Below are 20334 nucleotides of genomic sequence, written 5' to 3'. Positions count from 1 at the left end.
GATATTATTATCGTGTGTGTGTATGATTTTCTTTCTAATTCATCGTCATGTGTTTCAGATCATGTCTCCTCATAAAGCTTACTTAAGAAATCCTAATGCACGCAATGCTAAAGTAGTTCCTACAGTCTCAGCCCATGAGGTTTTGAATGTAGAGTTTTGGAATGCGATTCATCTTTTGGCTCAGAGTATGACTACTAACCAGAACAATTAGCACCTTCTAGTTTCTACTAATGCTAATGTTGGATCAGCAACAACCAAAGTTCAAGATTTTATTCGGATGAATCCGCCAGAGTTTCTAGGGTCGCAGGTTAGTGAGGACCTACAAAACTTCATTGATGAGGTTAAGAAAATCTTTAGAGTGATGCAAGTGACTGGTACTTATAGGGTAGAGTTGGCACCCTACTAGCTTAAGGATTTTTCTCACATATTGTACACTCAGTAGAAAGAAAACAAGAGTGTGGATGCAGATCCTGTAAATTGGGAGTGTTCTATTGGAGATTTTTAGGACAAGTTCTTTCCATGATAGTCAAGAGAGGCTAAAGCTCTCGAGTTAATGAATTTCAAAAAAGGTTAAATGATAGTCAAAGAGGACAAACTTAAGTTCACCCAATTCAGTTATGTCATTGATCAATTGCGCTTTGTTCAACTTATATGTTTATTTAGCTATATTTTATATCAAGCATGCTCAGTACATTCCATGTACTGACGCAGATTCTACGCTACCTTATTTCATGATGTAGGTTAAGATACTCAATATTCAGATCATTCATAGATCGATTTCTGATCCGTACCAAGCAACTTCAGTGGTGAGTCTTCATACTTCGAGAATATCATACATATTTTACGTATTTAGTCTTTCATTTGAGTTTTAATTTTTTCTAGAGTTAGTTGGGGCATGTACTAGTAACTTTAGTTAGTAAAGGCTTTTTCAGACATATTATTAAGTTCAACTTTATATTTGAGTTTGATATTTCAATTATTATTGAAATTTTAGTATATTTCGTATATTCAATCTAGTTACATATTCCCCACTTTCAGTTATCACTATTATATATTCTGCGTAGTATCTCTTTATTCAAATTAGTTTGGTATGCTTATGATATGTCAATTTCAAAGTTATCTTGGTGTCACTTGTAATCTTAGATTCCGTGTTACATTAAGAGGATAGCCTCGGGGCGTGTTAGTAATTGGAAACTTCCTCTTTTTATCATCATTCTTTTTCTACATGGAGTGCTTTAGTTTGAATGTAAAGAAGATGTAATTCCTATTACTTTTTTCCGATTTCCACTCCCATTTGACTTTTTTTTTGTTTTCTTTTGTGCCGTATACAATTACGACTGATGGTCTTAAAAGCACAAGAATTATTTTTTTATTTATTTGAAAAATAAATATAAAGATAAAGAAAAAAAAACATAAGACAAGAAGAATAATATAAGATAATTTTCTTTTTTTTCGAGTGTTCGAGTGTTCACAAAATCTTGAAGTGTGTACAATATGAACCTTTATGCCTCGATATCTGCCTCTTTTTATAATTTGACATATAGGAATACAAAAGGTTAATCATAAACATGAATATAATGGAGGAGGTTATGAAGATGAAAGTTTACAAGAATAATGATTATAAAGGCGGAGGTTATATTCATAATGAAGCGAAGTAATGTAGTAACTTCTTGGTGTAGTGGACATCCATACATTATAATTTAATAACACCCCTCCCCCCTGGATGTCTATAAATAATATGCCTCTTTAAAATCTTACAAGGAAAAATCCTCATGGAATAATATTCTGAGTGAAGAAAAAAGAGTACATACATCTTTTCATGCGCTTTAAATGTTGTCTCATTAAAATTCATGCCAGGAAAACCCAATTGAGGTAAAATCATGGTTAAGGAAAAGAATACAACACATATTTTCTCCCTCGTTAAAAACTTTACTTGATATCTCAGAGATGATGCATTCTAAACTTATATCACAAGTTCTTAAATATTAATGTTGGCAATCCTTAGTGAATAAGTTTATACACTTGTACGGGTCTTTTAACGTCTATCTCACAATTTTGTTGAAGATCATGTGTGAAAAAGAATTCTGGTGAAATATGTTTTGTCTGATCTCCTTTGATTGTATCCTCCCTTCATTTGAGTTATATATTATTTTAGTATATAGTGACAGGAATATACTCTAAAAAAGGAAAATTACACGTTTTGTGAATATGATAGACCTTTATTCCAACCAAAGACACTCCCGGCTTACTTCATAGGTAATATTTTATTTGCATGATGTGAAGAAGTGGTTACCAATGTTTTATTATTTGAATGCCAAGATATTGTTGTGCCTCCAAATGTTAACAAATAACTCATTTGTGATCAAGCTTCATGCCATTCAAATAAATATTTTGCATCTACATGATCAAATAATTTTTGACTCAGATATTGATCATCCAAATTTTATTAAAGCTCGTCTTTTTCGTCTAACAGAAAATAACTTATCTTCTATGTGTTGAGTCACTCGCTTTGTTAGCTTCTTGGCATAACTTGAATGATAATATGACAATCCCCCCCCCCCCCACACAACACACAAAGAAAAAAAATTATTTTCTTGAGGTTGAATAGATTCATTCCCCGTGTTAAGCAATCTTAGAATCATTGGATACTCAATGGATTTTTTTTAAAAAAATCTTTTAAATCATTCAAGAATTTGCATATAACCTTCATCGTCTAATTAGACATGATAATTAGTCATTTTACATATTCAAGTATTTCATATATTGCTAGACGGAAATAAGTCTCATTGCATCCATCACTAGAGAATATTTGTTCTTGAATAGTTGGAGGAACATTATTATTGTAGTTTTTTTTTTAGTTATATTTCTTAGCAATACTTATGAAAACTAAAGAAGAAGCTAAAACTTATGTTTAACACAAGACTGAACAATAAAAATTTAAGAGATCCAGGAAACTATATCACTAGTCTTTGAATAAAGCTAATAGTGCTACTTAATATGAAATAAATAAGGAGGAATCTCCAAGTGCTGATTGAAATAAACAATTCCTAAGAACTAACTAAAACAAAATCATGAAGTCCCCTAATTAGTAGGACTCAGCGAGTGTTGATTGAATGTTGCAATCCAACAAGTCACCAGTCTAGGCACGACCACCTGAATTTACATCATAAAAGGATGTTGCACAAAAATGTACGAGGTCAATACCTGGAATGTACAGAGTATGAAAGCGATTCCAACAAAATAATTGAAAGTAATATATGGAAGAACAGTGAAACAAAATTTCTAGAATCATAGTCAAATAAAGGAATTTGAAAGAAAATTTTGAGTCGACGCATAAGTGTTAGTTTGAAACCATCTTTAAAAGCTTATATATCAAGGTGAGTCTACAAAAAAAACTTTACTAAATCATTTACATAAAATAACATACTTTAAATGAACCATACTGTAACGCCTCGACAATTAAGACACTGAGATTTAATATACTATCTATTTAACATATATATGCTTGAGTTAATTAGTTTTCCATTGGTATTTGTATAGGATGAGGGTTTTTTCTCAAGTGTCAGCCACGTTCACGATGTAGTCTTAGGTCGTGACACAATCTCTAGTGTATCCACCTTAGCTCATATTTTATGTTTCTTACCCTATCAAGTGGGACACTCTCTTTTTGGTGTGGGAGCATATTTACTGCATATTGAAGCTCACGTGGTTTATATCAGTTATTGTATATACATCTCACATGTTTTTAATTTTTTTTAGATATTGCATGACCTAATATCATGGTAGTGAACTATTCTCATACTCAATACATTTCGAGTACCGGCCGCATTTCATAATATAGATTTTGAAGCACACCTTCTGGATGTGGTTAGTACAGGATCCCCTCACCTTGCACTTCTTTGGTAGACCCTCATGTTTTGGGGACATAAATTTATGAGTTTCAACTTTATTCCTTTTCAGTTTCAAATAGTAAAGATCTATCTAAGGACTTGTCCTAACAACTCATATATGACTTGAGGCTTTTCACATAGTTTGTAGATTTCGTGTATATTTTCTTTATAAGATTAACGATATGATGGATATTAAGACTTATTTCTGCCATTTAATTTATTCTGTTTATGTATGCTATCTTGCATTATGGCATGTTATGTGGCTCTAGGCACCATGTCGCGTCTAGGCTGTAGTCTTGGCGACATAAACATTAGTGTTTGTAATTTAATGTTTTCATTGATTTATACTTGTTGAAATTGTACCATTATCATAAACTTTGAATGGTTGATTCCTTATTGTCAACCTATTGAATTTCAAATATATTTTTTTCAACTTCGACTTCTTGTCTTATCTTAACCAAAACTATGCTTTCTTTTCATGGGATAAAGGCTTTCAATTTTAAATATAAGTTTAGGAACTACCTTTTTCTTTAATCTTGATGATAGAATCTGATAATTCTACAAGAATATAAAATTGGTGTATTTATGATCGACAAGAAATGCAAATATATGTATACATAAGTTTGCCAGATTTGTCCATTGGAATTAAGTGTCGCAGCCAGCAGCCATCAGAATTAATTGTCGTAGCCAGAATTAAACAATTAAATGTACAAGTGCTAAAGATGCTGAAAATACAAGTTGATACAAATAAGGAAACCTTAATATATTTTATTAAGTAAGGAAGTTGTATAGAAAAAGCATTGTACAATAAAAGGTAAAATTAGTACTCCTTGTTTAACTATCATTGCAACTTCCTTACCTTATTTGATAAGCATTCAAGGCATGAGAAATCTCTATAAAAGAAGATCAAACGCAGAAGAAAAAGGCACGACTTTTACATCGAGATAAAAGCGAGAGTTATTCATCAAGTAAAAGCCTTCAAGATCAATATTGTTACTAAGTTCAAGAAGTTCTTGGGTTAGAAAGTCTTAAACGTATAAAATTATTTTTCTTGATTCATTGTTGAGTTGATAGTTACGTTTCTTTGTACAAGAAGTGGGTTTGGCTTCTTGTAGAGTTGAGTTTTGGTGAGGTTTGTAACAAAAGGCGGGTTTGGCTTTTGAGAGAGTAGAGGTAGTCGATTATAGTTAATCGAGAGTTGTCTTAATGTGAAGTTATTGATTATTGAGTTCTAATCATAAAATCATCTAGTTGAATTAATAAAACAAGGTTTCCTCTTCCTTGATTGAGGAAGGTTTTTATTTTAAACAAGTGTTTTTGTTCTGTCTTAAACCAACTTACAAGAACCTGGTTCTTGTTCTAGGGGTAAGGTCTCTTCAATTGGTATCAGAGCAGGTCTTTTCGATAAAATATTTACACCTTCAAAAGACTCAATGACATTACCACCTACCCTACAAGAGGGAGCTTCACAAACACGATCACCACTATTCAATGACAAATACTATGGATGGTGGAAGAATTGTATGATGGATCATCTTATCGGCGAAAATCATGATCTATGGGGAGTCATTCTAGATGGACCAACTATACCTATGAAAACTGCAACTGATGGAATCACCAATCCCAAAGGAAAGAATTGAATGGAATGCTGAAGACAAACTTGCAATCCAAAACAATGCCAAAGCCAAGAAAATTCTGATATGTGGTATAGGACCAGAAGAATACAATCGAATCTCGTCTTGTCAAGATAATAAAGCCATATGGGAAACACTACAAACCACTAATAAAGGAACAACACAAGTCAAGAAGTCCAAAATTGATAGCTTAAAAAGACAATATGAACTATTCAGAATGGCAGAAGGAGAGACTATACAAGATATACATACTAGATTCACTTCAATTTTCAATGAGATGTATTCCTTGGAGAGATAGTTCCCACTGGAAAGACAGTAAGGAAACTCTTAAGTGTTCTTCCTGATACTTGGGAAAGCAAAGTCGAGGCTATCACTGAACACCGAGACCTAGATGCACTGGCTGTGGATGAAGTGCTTGGAAACCTTATCACATATGAACTCAAGAAAAATCAAGAAAAAGAAATCGGAGGAAAGAGAAAGGAAAGGAACCTTGTTCTGAAGGCTACTGCATCAGATGATTTTGAGGATGAAAATATCGCCCTTATAACCACAAGGTTCACCAGAATGCTGAAAAGAGGACAAACATTCCAAAAGAAAACTCCTCAAAAGTCCAATGAAAGCACTAAAGACCAAGTTTGTCATAAGTGCGGAAGTCCAGATCACTTCATCAAATTCTGTCCACTTTGGTCGTTAGAGCAGAAAAAGACAACCTCAGAGAAGGGAAAAGACATTAAGAAAGATAAGTTTGTTCCTTCAAACAGAAGAATGACAACTGAAGAAGCAGATATCTCAATGAAAAAAGTCTTTGCAGCAATGGGGAATTCATCTGATGAAGAATATGATGATGATGAGACAGAAAACAAATCTCTTCTTGCTCTAGAACAAGAAGATGATTATGACTTTCTCGCCCTAGTAGCAGTGGAAACCAAAGAAGAAAAGGAAACCTGCAGATCCCAAGAAACTATATTAGCACTTATGGCTGGATCAGATTCTGAAGAAGACAAAGAAGAAGAAGATATAAATGAAAAGGTTAGTCTTCATCACATACAAGACAATATAAACTCATACTCAAAAAGGGAGCTAGAATCTCTACTCTCCACCCTCATCGATGCATATAATACAATAGACTCAAAAAAAGAATTGATAATGGAAGACTATGCATCATTAAGACAAGAAAACAAGAAGCTTGAAAAACAAAATCTTCATCTATTATCCGAAAATACTGAGCTCAGTGAAAACCTAGAATTGGTAAGTAAAAGGAATGAAGAGCTAACTAAAGAGCTTCTTGTGCCTAAAACTGAAGCTGAGAATGGAATGAGATGGACTAGGTCCTTCATATTGCTGAATTCACAAGAATCGTACTTCTGAGAGACATGGAATAGGTTTTGATAAAACTAATCTTCAACTAAAAAATCCCAACATAGATTGTTTATGCATGCACTGTGGGCTGGGAGGGCATAAAAGTTACGATTGTCGAAAAAAATTAATTGCTCATAACAATAATCTTAACAGTCTAAGAAAACCTCATCATGAGAAAATCAATGAACAAAAACAAACCCCTACAGCCAAATCTCTTCGCAGATGGGCCAGAAAAAATCTTATTCATCCATTTTTCAAGCAAAAATCAAAGTGAATCTAGGTACCAAAATCTAACCCACGAAATTAACTACAAGGATTAGTGAGGAGGAATAAACAACAATGGTACTTGGATAGTGCATGTTCCAGACACATGACTGGAGATAAAAGTAGCTTTCTCTCACTCAAAAACTTAAAAGGAGGAAACGTCACCTTTGGTAATGGAAAAAAGTGGGGAAATTCAGGGAATTGGAAAGGTTGAATCTATGGATACTTATGCAATTGAAAACGTATACTATGTGAATGGCCTACAACTTAATCTATTGAGCGTATCTCAAATATGCGATAGAGTAAACAATGTACTCTCTACAGAAAAAGAATGCAGAGTGACAAATTCAGTGACTGGGAACCTGATTCTACTAGGTAAGAGACACAAGAATGTGTATAAAGTCAAGATTGTTGATTCTAAGGAAGATACTCTTAAATGCCTAAGTGCAGTTTCTGATTGCTCCATGCTCTGGTACAAAAGAATGGGTCACATAAGCATGACAACAATAAATAAACTCATATCTAAGGACCTGGTTAGGGGACTACCAACCAAAAGTTTCAGTAACAACAAAGTATGTGGAACCTGCATTCAAGGAAAAAAGGTGAGATCATCATTCAAACCAAAGTTGACAGTCAGTACTACCAAGCCACTAGAACTGCTTCACATGGATCTGTGTGGACCAATGCGTGTACAAAGCAGAGGTGGGAAAAGATATGTGTTTGTAATAGTCGATGATTATTCAATATTCACTTGGACACTATTTCTTGCAACAAAGGATGAAACATTCACTATGTTTGAAATCTTTGCAAAGCTGGTTCAGAAAAAAATCAACAAAGAAATAATTAGCATCCGATCTGATCATGGGATTGAGTTTGAAAACTCACAATTCCTATAATTTTGTATTCCAAACGGGATTGAGCACAACTTTTCAGCACCTAGAACACTAAAACAAAACGGAGTAGTTGAGCGGAAAAATAGAACACTAGAAGATATCGCAAGAACAATGTTGATCTAAAGCAAACTTCCAAAATCCTAATGGGCTGAAGCAGTAAACACAGGGCGCTATATAATAAATAGATTCATGATCAGATCAGTGTTAAACAAAACACCATATGAGTTGCTAAAAGGAAGAAAACCAAATTTAGGACATCTTAGGGCCTTTGGGTGTGTATGCTTTATACACAACAATGACAGAGACAACTTGGGTAAATTTGATGCCAAGAGTGACGAAGGAATTTTTCTGGGTTATTCTTCACAAAGCAAAGCCTACAAGGTACTTAATAAAAGAACAAACCGTGTAGAAGAAAGTGTTCATGTTGTCTTTAATGAAAGTAATAATGAAATTGAAGGAAATTCAGAGGATGAACATAATGAAGTCACCCACTCAATGTCATCATAACCAAAAATATGGGTAGAAGAAATCATATCCTCTCATAAAACACCTGAAACAGAAGATAAGTTTGCTACTGAAACCGGTCCTACTGCATCTGAAGAGTCAGTCAACATCCAAACTCATAGCTGGAAGCATCAAAGCTCTCATACTTTACAAAACATTCTTACTCCTCTTAACTCTGGTATCTCAACAAGATCGAAATTACGTAGCATGTGTGCTTATTCTGCCTACGTATCCTTGATTGAGCCAAAAAATATAAAAGAATCACTATTAGACTCTGATTGGATTAGTTCCATGCAAGAAGAACTTAATGAGTTTGAAAGAAGCAGAGTATGGAACATGGTTCCTAAACCTCAAAACAGAACGGTAATAGGAACAAGGTGGGTATTTAGAAATAAGCTTAATGAACAAGGACAAATCATACACAACAAAGCTAGTCTAGTTGTACAGGGATATAACCAAGAAGAAGGGATAAACTATGATGAAACCTTCGCACCCGTGGCAAGAATTGAAGAAATTAGAATATTGATTGCATGTGCTGCTCACATGGAATTTAAACTCTATCATATGGATGTCAAAAGTGCCTTTTAAATGGTTATCTACAAGAAGAGGTCTATGTAAAACAACCCCCCGGTTTTGAAAATACCAAGTACCCTGATCATGTATACAAACTAGACAAAGCACTCTATGGGCTCAAGCAAACACCAAGAGCATGGTATGATCGATTGTCCACTTTTCTTCTCACACATGGATGCACAATAGGCAAAATTGATAATACATTGTTTCTTCAAAAACAAGGTGAAGATGTGTTCATAGTTCAAGTATATATAGATGATATCATATTTGGAGGAACTAATGACTCACTTGGAGTAGAGTTTGCTCAACTAATGAATAGTGAATTTTAGATGAGTATGATGGGAGAACTAAACTTCTTTTTAGGACTCCAAATTAAACAAACTCTAGATGGAACATCAATTCATCAACAAAAATACATCAAGGAATTACTGAATAAATATGATACGAATGAAGCTAAGTCAAATGATACACCCATTGGTACAACAACAAAACTTGATAAATATGAACCAGGTTCACCAGTGAATGACACTAGATACAGAGATGTAATTGGATCACTCCTATACCTCACTGCCAGTAGACCTGATATAGTGTTCAGTGTTGGTCTATGTGCACATTTTCAGTCCTGTCCCAAGGAATCACATCTAAAGCTCTCAAAAGAATCTTGCGATATCTTAAAGGCACAATGAACCTGCTTCTCTGGTATCCAACTGGTGACTCATTCAATCTAAAGGAATTTGCTGATGCAGACTATGCAGGACATATGGTAGATAGAAAAAGCACCTACGGAATGACACACTTCTTAGGACCATGTCTAATATCTCGGGCAACTAGAAAACAAAATTTGGTTGCTTTATCCACTGCTGAGGGTGACTACGTGGCAACTCCTTCTTGTTGTGCCCAACTTCTTTGGATAAAACAGCAGCTTAAAGATTTTGGTATAAAAACCGGTTGTATTCCCATTCTTTGTGATAATACCTGTGCTATGAACATGGCCGAAAACCCGATTCAACACAAACGTACCAAACACATAGATATTAGACATCACTTCCTTCGTGATAATGTTGAAAAGGGGAACATAGTAATGACATTCTGCAAAACTGAGGATCAAGTTGCAGATATTTTCACCAAAGCACTAGGAAGAGAATCATTTCATAAAAATCGACTCTCACTAGGACTCATCTTTTTGGATTGATTACTGCCTTACCAAGTCCTCAGGATATAAGAACCATGTCTAGTCTAGTTGTTTTAAAAATGCTTTACACTAAGCACGGAAATCAGCATTCAAAAACAAAAAAACTGGGAAAACTATTTCTCTTTCTCTCTCATATGTCACTCCTCTAAAAAGCAGGTGCAACTGTCAATGCACACGTCCCTTCAATATCAATCCCTCATATTACTAAAACCCCTCGAAGATAACACCACAAAAGCGTTCCCAAGAACACACTTCTTCCAACAGGCAACCAACTTCTTCTCTTCTTCCCTTTTAAAGGAAATTTCCTTTCATCACCATGATTAATCCTCTTGTTGCATACTCAAATGATGAAAATTCATCTGACAATGCACCTTCTCAGGGGGAAGATAATCCCTCCATTGATACATCACCTTCTCAGGGGGAAGAAAATCCCTCCATTGATACAACACCTGCTCAGGGAGAAGAAAATCAACCCACCAACAAACCGCCTACTTCTTCTCCATCTTCCCCAAAATCAGATAAGCCTATATTACCACCACCACCATTCACAGAATCACTACTACCACCAGTCACAAAAACACCCATTACCACTACCATTAAAAACCTCTCTTCTTCTCCATCTCAGAAGACCACCCCTCAAAACCTACTACTTCCTCTCTATCACTATCCTCACATTCACTAAACACTGATGATATTCTTCTCAGCACACTTCACCCTCAGAAACCAAGACATCCACAAAAACACATTACTGTCAAACAAGTTCATCCGCATAGACCAATTACTCGGAGTGCGAATATAGTCAAACCAAATAGTGGTGCGGCATCCAGTGGGAAGCGTCATCGTGTGGGTAAGTCTCCTGTTCACTCATCTATTTCCCCAATGATTCTTGATTCTGAATCTGATGATTGCTCTGAGGTTAAAACTTCTGAAACCCCTCAGTCAAAGTCAAAATCTGCAAAAAGAAACTTGGAAAAATTTCTCAAAGTTGGGAAGACAGAGTATTTTCAAACTAAAACAGTGTTTAGGGGTAGGACTTTTCATCCTGATATCCTATCAATGGACATAGTCAAGCAAGTTTGTGAGTTACTACGGTTTCATGGGTGGGAGGAGCTATTTCTTGAACCTAATCTAATTTATGAACAAGAAGTAGTAAATTTCTACACAAATTTAAAGATCTTGGAAGGGGATGTGGTATCTTCTAGTGTGAAGGGAGTTGAGATTGTTTTTTATGCAACTAAGCTTGGAGAAATTTTACATATATCATCTGTCGGTATTACTGATTATCATTGGGTTTTTGATGAACACTCTAGTCTTCCAAGTTTTCTCAAGGAAGAGTCACTTCTAGGGCACATACTGTGTTAAAAGGTGTCATGGGATCAGTTCATAAGCTTCTTTTTGAAATAGTACACAAAGGAATATTACCCAGGGGTCACCATCGTCACATTGCTTTTATAAGGGACATGGGACTTATGAATGCTCTTGAATAAAAAGAACATATTGACTGGCCCACACTGATTATCAAGCACATTGCTAGAATCGTTGATCCTCAACATGGTTCTCATCAATTAGCATTTCGGAATCTTTTAACCAAAGTGTTTAATGCGTTTGAAGTACCAGTAGGAGAAGGATAGGTTTTGACTCGTGCATATATGTTTACTCAATCTATTCTTGCTAATTGTGGCATTCCCATGGAATCGGAGCAGGTTGCTAATGCTTCTCCATGTTCATCTGGTCATGTTGCTCAATTACTCAGGGAACTCAAAGTTGTAGAAGAAAAATATGCCACTCTTGAATTGGAAAACCATTATTTGTGTGCTGAACTTCATACTTCCAATGCTGAGATTCATCGGTTGAAAGATCAGTTGGTGCAACAGCAGCTTGCGAACAATGTAAGGGTTGATAGAGTACTTGATATGCGTTCTTCTGCCTCCACAAAGCGTAGCCAATCTTCAACTTGAAAAGCACCTTGTATGCACCTGGTTCTTTTGAGTCATTCACTCTGTGTTGATATTTCTCATTGTGTTGCCAGAACATTTTTTTTTTGCTCAACTGGATGAGCTTCAATTGTTGTTGTGGTTGTTATTTGGTTTTGTTTTGTGGTTATTGAATACTTTTTGATTTGTCAAAAGGGGGAAGATTATTATATGTTGCATCACATAGGTTTATCTTCATCAAAAAGGGGGTATATGCAAAGAATATAAAATTGGTGTTTTGATGATAGACAAGAAATGCAAATATATGTATACATAAGTTTGCCAGATTTGTCCATTCGAATTAAGTGTTGCAGCCAACAGCGATCGAAATTAATTGCCGCAACCAGAATTAAACAATTAAATGTAAAAGTGCTAAAGATGCTGAAAATACAAGTTGATACAAATGAGGAAACCTTAATATATTTTATTAAATAAGGAAGTTATATAGAAAAAGGATTGTACAATAAAAGGTAAAATAAGTACTCCTTGTTTAACTATAACTGCAACTTCCTTACCTTATTTGATAAGGATTCAGGGCATGAGAAATCTCTATAAAATAAGATCAAACGCAGAAGAGAAAGGCACGACTTTTACATCGAGAGAAAAGCGAGAGTTGTTCATCAAGTAAAAGCTTTCAAGATCAATATTGTTACTAAGTTCAAGAAGTTCTTGAGTTAGAAAGTCTTGAACGTGTAAAATTATTTTTCTTGATTCATTGTTGAGTCGATAGTTACGTTTCTTTGTACAAGAAGTGGGTTTGGCTTCTTGTAGAGTTGAGTTTTGGTGAGGTTTGTAACAAAAGGTGGGTTTGGCCTTTTGGAGATAAGAAGTAGTCGATTATAGTTAATCGATAGTTGTCGTAGTGGTGAAGTTATTGATTATTGAGTTGTAATCATTAAATCATCTAGTTGAATTAAAAAAACAAGGTTTCCTTCCTTGATTGAGGAAGGTTTTTATTTTAAACAAGTGTTTTTGTTCTGTCTTAAACCAACTTACAAGAACCTAGTTCTTGTTCTAGGGGTAAGGTCTCTTCATTTGATTTTCTTCATCCTTCTACCGAGTACGTATAGAACTAATTGTTTTCTTTGTCTCTTTTTCTCTTTGTATGTATAGTGTTTTTTTATAGGAAAGACTTATCCTTTCTTTACATAATTCAATTCTACCAAATCAAAATTTAAAAGAAAGGTCCACTTCTCTAAATTTCAAATTACATGAGTTCTCCTATATGAGAATTTTTCTTGATTTTTATGAGAAAAAGATGATGCTTCCGTCTCCAGAAAACCTCAAGTACATATAGTTATTATCATTATTGAAATACTTGATCTTCGTGATTATTGTGTCTTCTCTTCTTGACCGAGCTTTCTATGGAGATTTGTGAGGTAGTTATTTGTCATCTCAGCGGACACTCCCTCTCCTTATTTATGATTTTACTCTATTATAGGGATAATATCATTTGAGACTTATATTTTTCTTTCAAATTAATTGTAATACTTTGGATACTTGTACACGTGAAACTGGATTTTAGCGTTTTATTTTAATTGATTCCATATTATTAGATGGTTTTAGTCTCTTTTCCTTGTTTTACTTCTGCAGTTGTCATATTAGTTGGGTTTATGGTGACTTGTCTTGATGCAATAAGACGATCCAATTTTGGGTTGAGTCCATGCTTAAGTATTAGTTTGAAACCATCTTTCAATGCATATATATCAAGGTGAGTCAACATAAGAAACCGTTTTGGAAGTGTTCCTTTGTTTAGAAATCATTTATTTAATATTTGTTGGCCTTTTTATTTTGTTGAAATGTTCAATTCCTAATTATTAGGAAGTGGGCAGATTCTTAGTGAGTTAGTAGCGTCTGTTAGGAGTCCTAATAGTCTATATATTGACTTTTATTGATTGCTATTGAATATAAGAGAGCTGTGCAGTAATAATTTTTCTTATGTTGCTTATTTCAATTGACTTTCTTCATCGTTCTTCTTGTTATTTTCTATTAGTGGTATCAAGAATCAGGTTTAATAATTTTTTTAAAAAAAATGTGAGAGAGAGTTCACCCAGAAATTCAGTATTCATCTATGGCTTTAGAGATAAACTTACTGCAAGCAGTCGTCCCTCATTTAAATGGATATGACCATGCGAGTATGCTAATGGAAAAATTTTTACGGTCAAAGGTGTATTGGCTGATTGTCGAGGATGGAATCGGCACTCTAGCGGATGGCAAAGCTTTGACGAATGCTCAAAAGACAGTTTGAATGAAGAAAGCAAAAAATTACGTCTTTGCTATTGAACGCCAATATTTGAAACTATTCTTTGCAAATAAAATTCCAAAGATATATGGGACTCCATGAAAAAAAAAAGTATCAAGGTAATATAAGAGTGAAGCGAGCACAACTTCAAGCTCGGAGGAGGGACTTAGAAACTTTGCAGATGAAGGAGGGTGAAATTATCAATAGCTTTTGTGCTAGAACCATGGAGATAAGCAACTAGATGTGATTTCATGGTGAGAAAAATGAACGATGTCACAATTGTTGAAAAGATATTGCTTTCCTTGTCACCAAAATTTGATTATGTTGTATGCTTGATTAAGGAGTCAAAAGACATAGATGCTTTGTCACTTGACGAATTGCAAAGCTCCTTGTTGGTGCATGAGAAAAAGATGAACTGAATTTCAACTTTTGAGGAGCAGGACTTTAACGCTTCTACTTTTATTTCTTCCCATTCGAGAGGAAGGGGTTGAGGTAGAGAAAGAGGGAGAGGAGATCGAGGAAATTAATGGGGATGATGACATCAAAGAGTGCAACAAGAATTTTAGAGTCAATAATATAAACAATGGCAAAGGCAGAGGAAAAGATTTTGACAAATCTGAGGTAGAATGTTATCCTTTCCATATATTTGGCCATTATTGTTATGAATGTCGTACTAGATTACCTAGTTATAAAGAAGAATAGTCAAATTTTTCTGAGAACAATGAAGGAGCAACCTTGTTAATAGCAATCCACGACGAAAATGGGCCTGAGGAGCAAGCTCTTTGCTATGTGGATATTGGTTGCAGTCACCACATGATTGGAAATAAGTCTTCTTTCTCTAATTTAAATGAAAGCTTCCGTTTAACGGTTGATTTTGGTGATCTCTCCCTTGTGAATATAATAGGGAAGAGTAATGTCAATTTTAGAACAAAAAATGGGTGTGCGGAAAACATATCTAATGTGTTTTGATTTCTTGATTTAAAAAATAATTTATTGAGTTTTGCTCAATTGTTAGAAAAAGGATATGTCATCACCCTTAGGAACGATTGTTGCGAGATTTCTGATTCTTCTAGAGTTATCGCTATTGTGAAAATGAGTCATGACAGGTTGTTCCTTTTGATGATTGAAATAAATCTTGTTTTATAGTGAAAGTGAGAGAACCTTCATGGTTGTGGAATTTTTGATATGGTCATCTAAATTTTGGTGGTTTGAAGATCCTTCACAAGAAGAATATGGTAACGGGACTTCCTAAAATTGTTGTTCCTTCTCAAGTATGTGAAGAATGTGTTCTTGCAAACTACACTGGTCTCAATTACCGAAAGGCAAGTCATGGCGAGCAAAAGAGATGTTGGAGTTAGTTCACTCAGACATTTGTAGGACGATAAACATCGATCTCTAATGGAGGCAAAAGTTTTTTTATTGTCTTTATTGATGATTATTCTCGAAAGACTTGGGTATATTTTTCACTCGAAAAATCAAAGGCTTTAATGTATTTAAATATTTCAAAGCTCATGTTGAGAATGAGACAGAGAAGACCATAAAAAGCCTTCGAACAGATCGTGGAGGCGAATATTTCTCAAAGGCATTTGAAGAATTTTGTAAGTCCTGTGGCATTCCAAAAAAAAGATCACAACATAATATATACCTCAACAAAAGGTGTATTGGAGAGAAAGGACAACCATTCTTTACATGGCTCGAAGCTTGCTGGCTCAAGGAAGAGTTCCGAAGGCATTTTGACCTGATGCAACAAATTGGAGTATCCACATCTTAAGTTCTACTTTACTCTTTGAGATATCACACCAGAAAAGGCTTGGAGTGGAAGGAGACCGACTGTAGATCACTTCAAAAAATTTTGCTGCATCCTATGCACATGTCCCAGATGTAAAGAGAAAAAACTTGACGATAAACGCGTTAAGTGTGTCTTTGTTGGTCTTATAAAGAAGTCCAAGGCGTACAATCTATTTAATCCTCTGACAAAAAAGATAGTGACTAGTACATATATTGTTTTCGATGAAGACAATACTTGGAACTTGGATTAAAAGTTGTCTAGTCAAATTCTATGTGATAATGAATCTGAAGATGTAGCTCCAAGGTCTGAAATTCTAGAAACTGCTGCTACAACTGTTGAGGTTTTTCTACCTACAAAAGACCAAAGGATATATGAATGATTGTGGTGTGTATTACAAAGAGGTGTTTGCTCTAGTAGTCAGACTTGACACCATCTGGTTGGTGGTGGCACTAGCAATGCTAAACAACTGCCAATTTATCAATTGGACGTGAAATCAGCCTTCTTACATGGAGAATTGCAAGAACATGTGTATGTTGATCAACCCCCTGGTTACATTAAGTATGGCCGCGAACATAAAGTTTACAAATTGCGAAAAACATTATATGGGATAAATCAAGCTCCACGAGCTTGATATACTTATTTGAATAATACAGGTTATAAAAAATGTCCTTATGAGCATACACTTTATACTAAAAATAAAGACGGAAATCTTGTGATTGTGTGCTGACATGAAGATGATTTAATGTATACTGGAAATGATCATATATTGCTTAATGCAATTGATGAGGACCGAGATTGATATGTCGGATCATGGCATGATGCATTACTTTCTGTTGAAGTGAAGCAATCCTCTGGTGAAATTTTTATGTCACCACCCTAGTAGAAACGGGGCTGAAGCTTGAAAAAAACCCTATCGGAACAAGGATTGACAAAACTTTCTACAAGCAGATTGTGGGATGCTTGATGCATTTGACAGCGACTAGACCTGATATAATGTACTTTATAAGTTTAATAAGCAGGTATATGGAAAATCCAAGAGAAACTCACTTGATGGCTGCTAAAAGAATTCTTAGGTATTTACAAGGTATGAATGATCTTGGAATTTTGTACAGATTAGGAGGAAAATCATATTTAATTGGATTCACAGATAGTGAATTTGCTGGAGATAAAGATGATAGGAAAAACACGTATGGTTATGTTTTTATGTTTGGATCAGGTGCTATTTCATGGTGTTCCAAGAAGCAATCAATTGTTATGTTGTCAACTACAAAAGTAGAATTTATGGTTGTGTGCGCCACTCAAGCAATCTGGTGGAAGAATATTCTAGTTGAACTATGTCTTCTTCCGCAAAAGACAACTCTTATTTACTGTGATAACGATTCAGCGATTAAGCTTTCCAAAAATCGAGTTTTGCACGGGAGGAGCAAACACATTGATTTGAAATTTCATTTCCTGAAAGATCTCACAAGGGATAAGATCATTGATGTTGTCTACGGAAAAAGTGAACACCAAGCTGCTGATATTTTAACCAACCCTCTCAATCATGCAGAAGTAGTGAAGCTTCTTAATTACTAGGAAGCGGGAAGATTCTTAGTGTCTGTTAAGAGTCCTAGTAGTCGTGGGTTTATGGGTTTTATGAGTAACAGAAAACTCTTAGTAAAACTCTTAGAGAGTTGTGCGGTAATAATTTTTCTTTTGTTGAAACAAAAAAAAAGAAGTTATTCACATTGCTTCGTGCATGTGAATAAACAAGTTATGTACTTTCACTTTAATTAATCTATACTACAATTCATAAAATGACAGTGACTTCAATTTTCAATCAAATTCACTAGATTTCTTACTTTTTTCATCCAATGATTAATTAATGTAGCCGAAAATCATTTCATGAATTTTACGTACTTTAGGATGTAAATAACCCACTTACTACTTTATAAATGATTCATTTCCGGATAATAACATTTATTGAATCTCTATGCGATAGAAGCATGAAGTTTTAAAATTTATTTTAAGGTGTGATTGTATTATCAACATGTAATGATCCTTTAGTCACCTCAAGTTATTTATGACTTCATAGGACAGACAGTTCGATCATTGAATCGTTCATTTGAGTTTAACGCGAATTTTTCTCGCTATAGAAGTTCTTAAGCGAAAGGGGTGATTTTAGTCAGCATTGGAAATTCAGTTATCAAATGCGATTTTCGTCGTTCCATCAACTCCTAAGGCCAATTTGGGCTAGTGGCATGGTTCGTTTGGGCCTCGAGGCTTCCGATGCAAATTTATGTCATTAGGTGTTTCGTCTTTAATGTTTGACCAAAGTTTGACTTCGGTCAATATCTTTTACCAGCATTCTTGTTAAATGTACTTGGATGAGTTTTGCACTACATTCCCTTTTTATGTTATCCCAAAAATATGAATTTAACTTGTTGGAACTTCTAGACCTTTTTGAAATAAGACTCGAAGAGTTTAAATTCTCCTTTAAATATTTATTTTATATCAAACTCTTTCGTCGCAAAGACTTAAGTCCTTTTGTATTTTAGTTAGTTTTAGTTACATATATCTCTTTCTCCTCTACTTTCATAATTTTTTTTTTGATATGACGTGCTTCAAACATAGTTTTAGATAAACTAAGAGGTTCCTATATTAGTTTGCGTATTAATTCAAAAATAGTTGGAGACAATGGGTAATCATGAATATAAATGTCTTCAATAAATATCATTGCAAACTACAAAGTACAAGAATTAAATAGCATAATTCAAACAAATTAATAAATAACAAAAAAAATTAAGGAAAGGACTTTGATAAATATCTTAAGATAATTCGTCTAGAAGACATTTGGTGAGATATTTGCATCATCTGATGGAATTTGTGAGGAGGATGAAGCTCCATTTTCTAGCTGCTCCAAATGTTCGTTCAATTTAAATTCACCAGATATCAGCCATGCTTCCAACATCATTACATCATGTACATTCAATTGATCTATTGACTCCCACCAACCTAGATCTCTAGCCTCATTCATTCGATCTAATTTTTCATTTCCAATTTTTTCTCTTTCGTCCAATTAATTTAGAATATCATTAAATTGACTTACTTTTTTGCGTGTTTCTACAGCAACAAGACGGTCACTTGAACTTAAATTTGCTGTAGGATTTATAAAACGATCAATGACCACATTAGAGGTTGGACTACTAAAGGAATAAGGTATACCTTTCAGTGAAGACATAACAATTCCAAGATCTACATCACATTCTCTAACAAGTTCACAAGCTTTTTTGTATAAGCCAGAACGACGTTTAGAGAATTTGGTGAGTCTAGCAGATTCATTCTCTATTTTTGCCAATGAAATTTTTTGGCGTCCTGCTGTCTTCTTATGCTCCATACTAGAATATACTAAAATACGCTATTAGTTAATTCTCTCTTAAAAATATGTGTACTAAAAAGAGGAAATATCATGCATATTTATATACATAAATTTCACATTGGTCATTAAATTATTTGCCAAATATCCCAATAAAAGCAATTTTTTCTTAATACTTAAAGTTATTAAGGAAAATTTGTATTAATGTTATATTCCAAATTTTATTTTATAATAATATAAATTAATCTAAAAGTTAATTTAAATAGGTAAGTTGGCGTTTAATATTCTAGATGAAATTTATCAATTCGTTTAATTATTGTGTATATTTTACCAATACTAGAATCTTTTGGTTATTTTATAGTGACTAAAGCAAATTTTGCACCTGCTCAAATAAAAATATTTATACTATTTAACTTGAAAAGAAAAAATATATTAATGTACTCATAATTTAAAAATAATAGATCCCTCAAAAATAATGTTCATTTAAAAGAAATAAACCTGAATAAGTCAAACATTCAAACTAATAATTAGTGAATTTATAATGGTATGCGTAATTCATTTTATTATTTAATTTTTGCTGGTATCCGTAATTCATGTATTATTTAATTTTTGCATACTAAATATGTAATTTAAGTGTATTAGGTAGAAGAAGTTAATTATGCACAC

General features: G+C 34.1%; 2 protein-coding genes across 2 annotated transcripts; one reads left to right on the top strand and one right to left on the bottom strand.

Moving 5' to 3' along the window:
* The first annotated feature begins 5498 nt into the window (after positions 1 to 5498).
* Positions 5499 to 6892, top strand: LOC138338687 (COP1-interactive protein 1-like). The gene is made up of 2 exons (XM_069289766.1): positions 5499 to 5690; positions 5819 to 6892. The coding sequence occupies exons 1-2, from the start codon at positions 5499 to 5501 to the stop codon at positions 6890 to 6892; spliced, it is 1266 nt and encodes a 421-aa protein (XP_069145867.1).
* A 12242-nt stretch (positions 6893 to 19134) lies between these two features.
* On the bottom strand, positions 19135 to 19689 carry LOC101253536 (agamous-like MADS-box protein AGL61). Its single transcript, XM_004248571.1, has 2 exons — positions 19402 to 19689; positions 19135 to 19206 (listed from the first exon to the last, which is right to left on the bottom strand). The coding sequence occupies exons 1-2, from the start codon at positions 19687 to 19689 to the stop codon at positions 19135 to 19137; spliced, it is 360 nt and encodes a 119-aa protein (XP_004248619.1).
* Between the last annotated feature and the right edge of the window lie 645 nt (positions 19690 to 20334).

Source organism: Solanum lycopersicum, chromosome 10 (assembly GCF_036512215.1).
Source record: "Solanum lycopersicum chromosome 10, SLM_r2.1".
NCBI lineage: Eukaryota > Viridiplantae > Streptophyta > Magnoliopsida > Solanales > Solanaceae > Solanum > Solanum lycopersicum.
The sequence above is the reverse complement of the archived record's forward strand: the minus strand, read 5'-3'. Positions and strand labels throughout refer to the sequence as shown.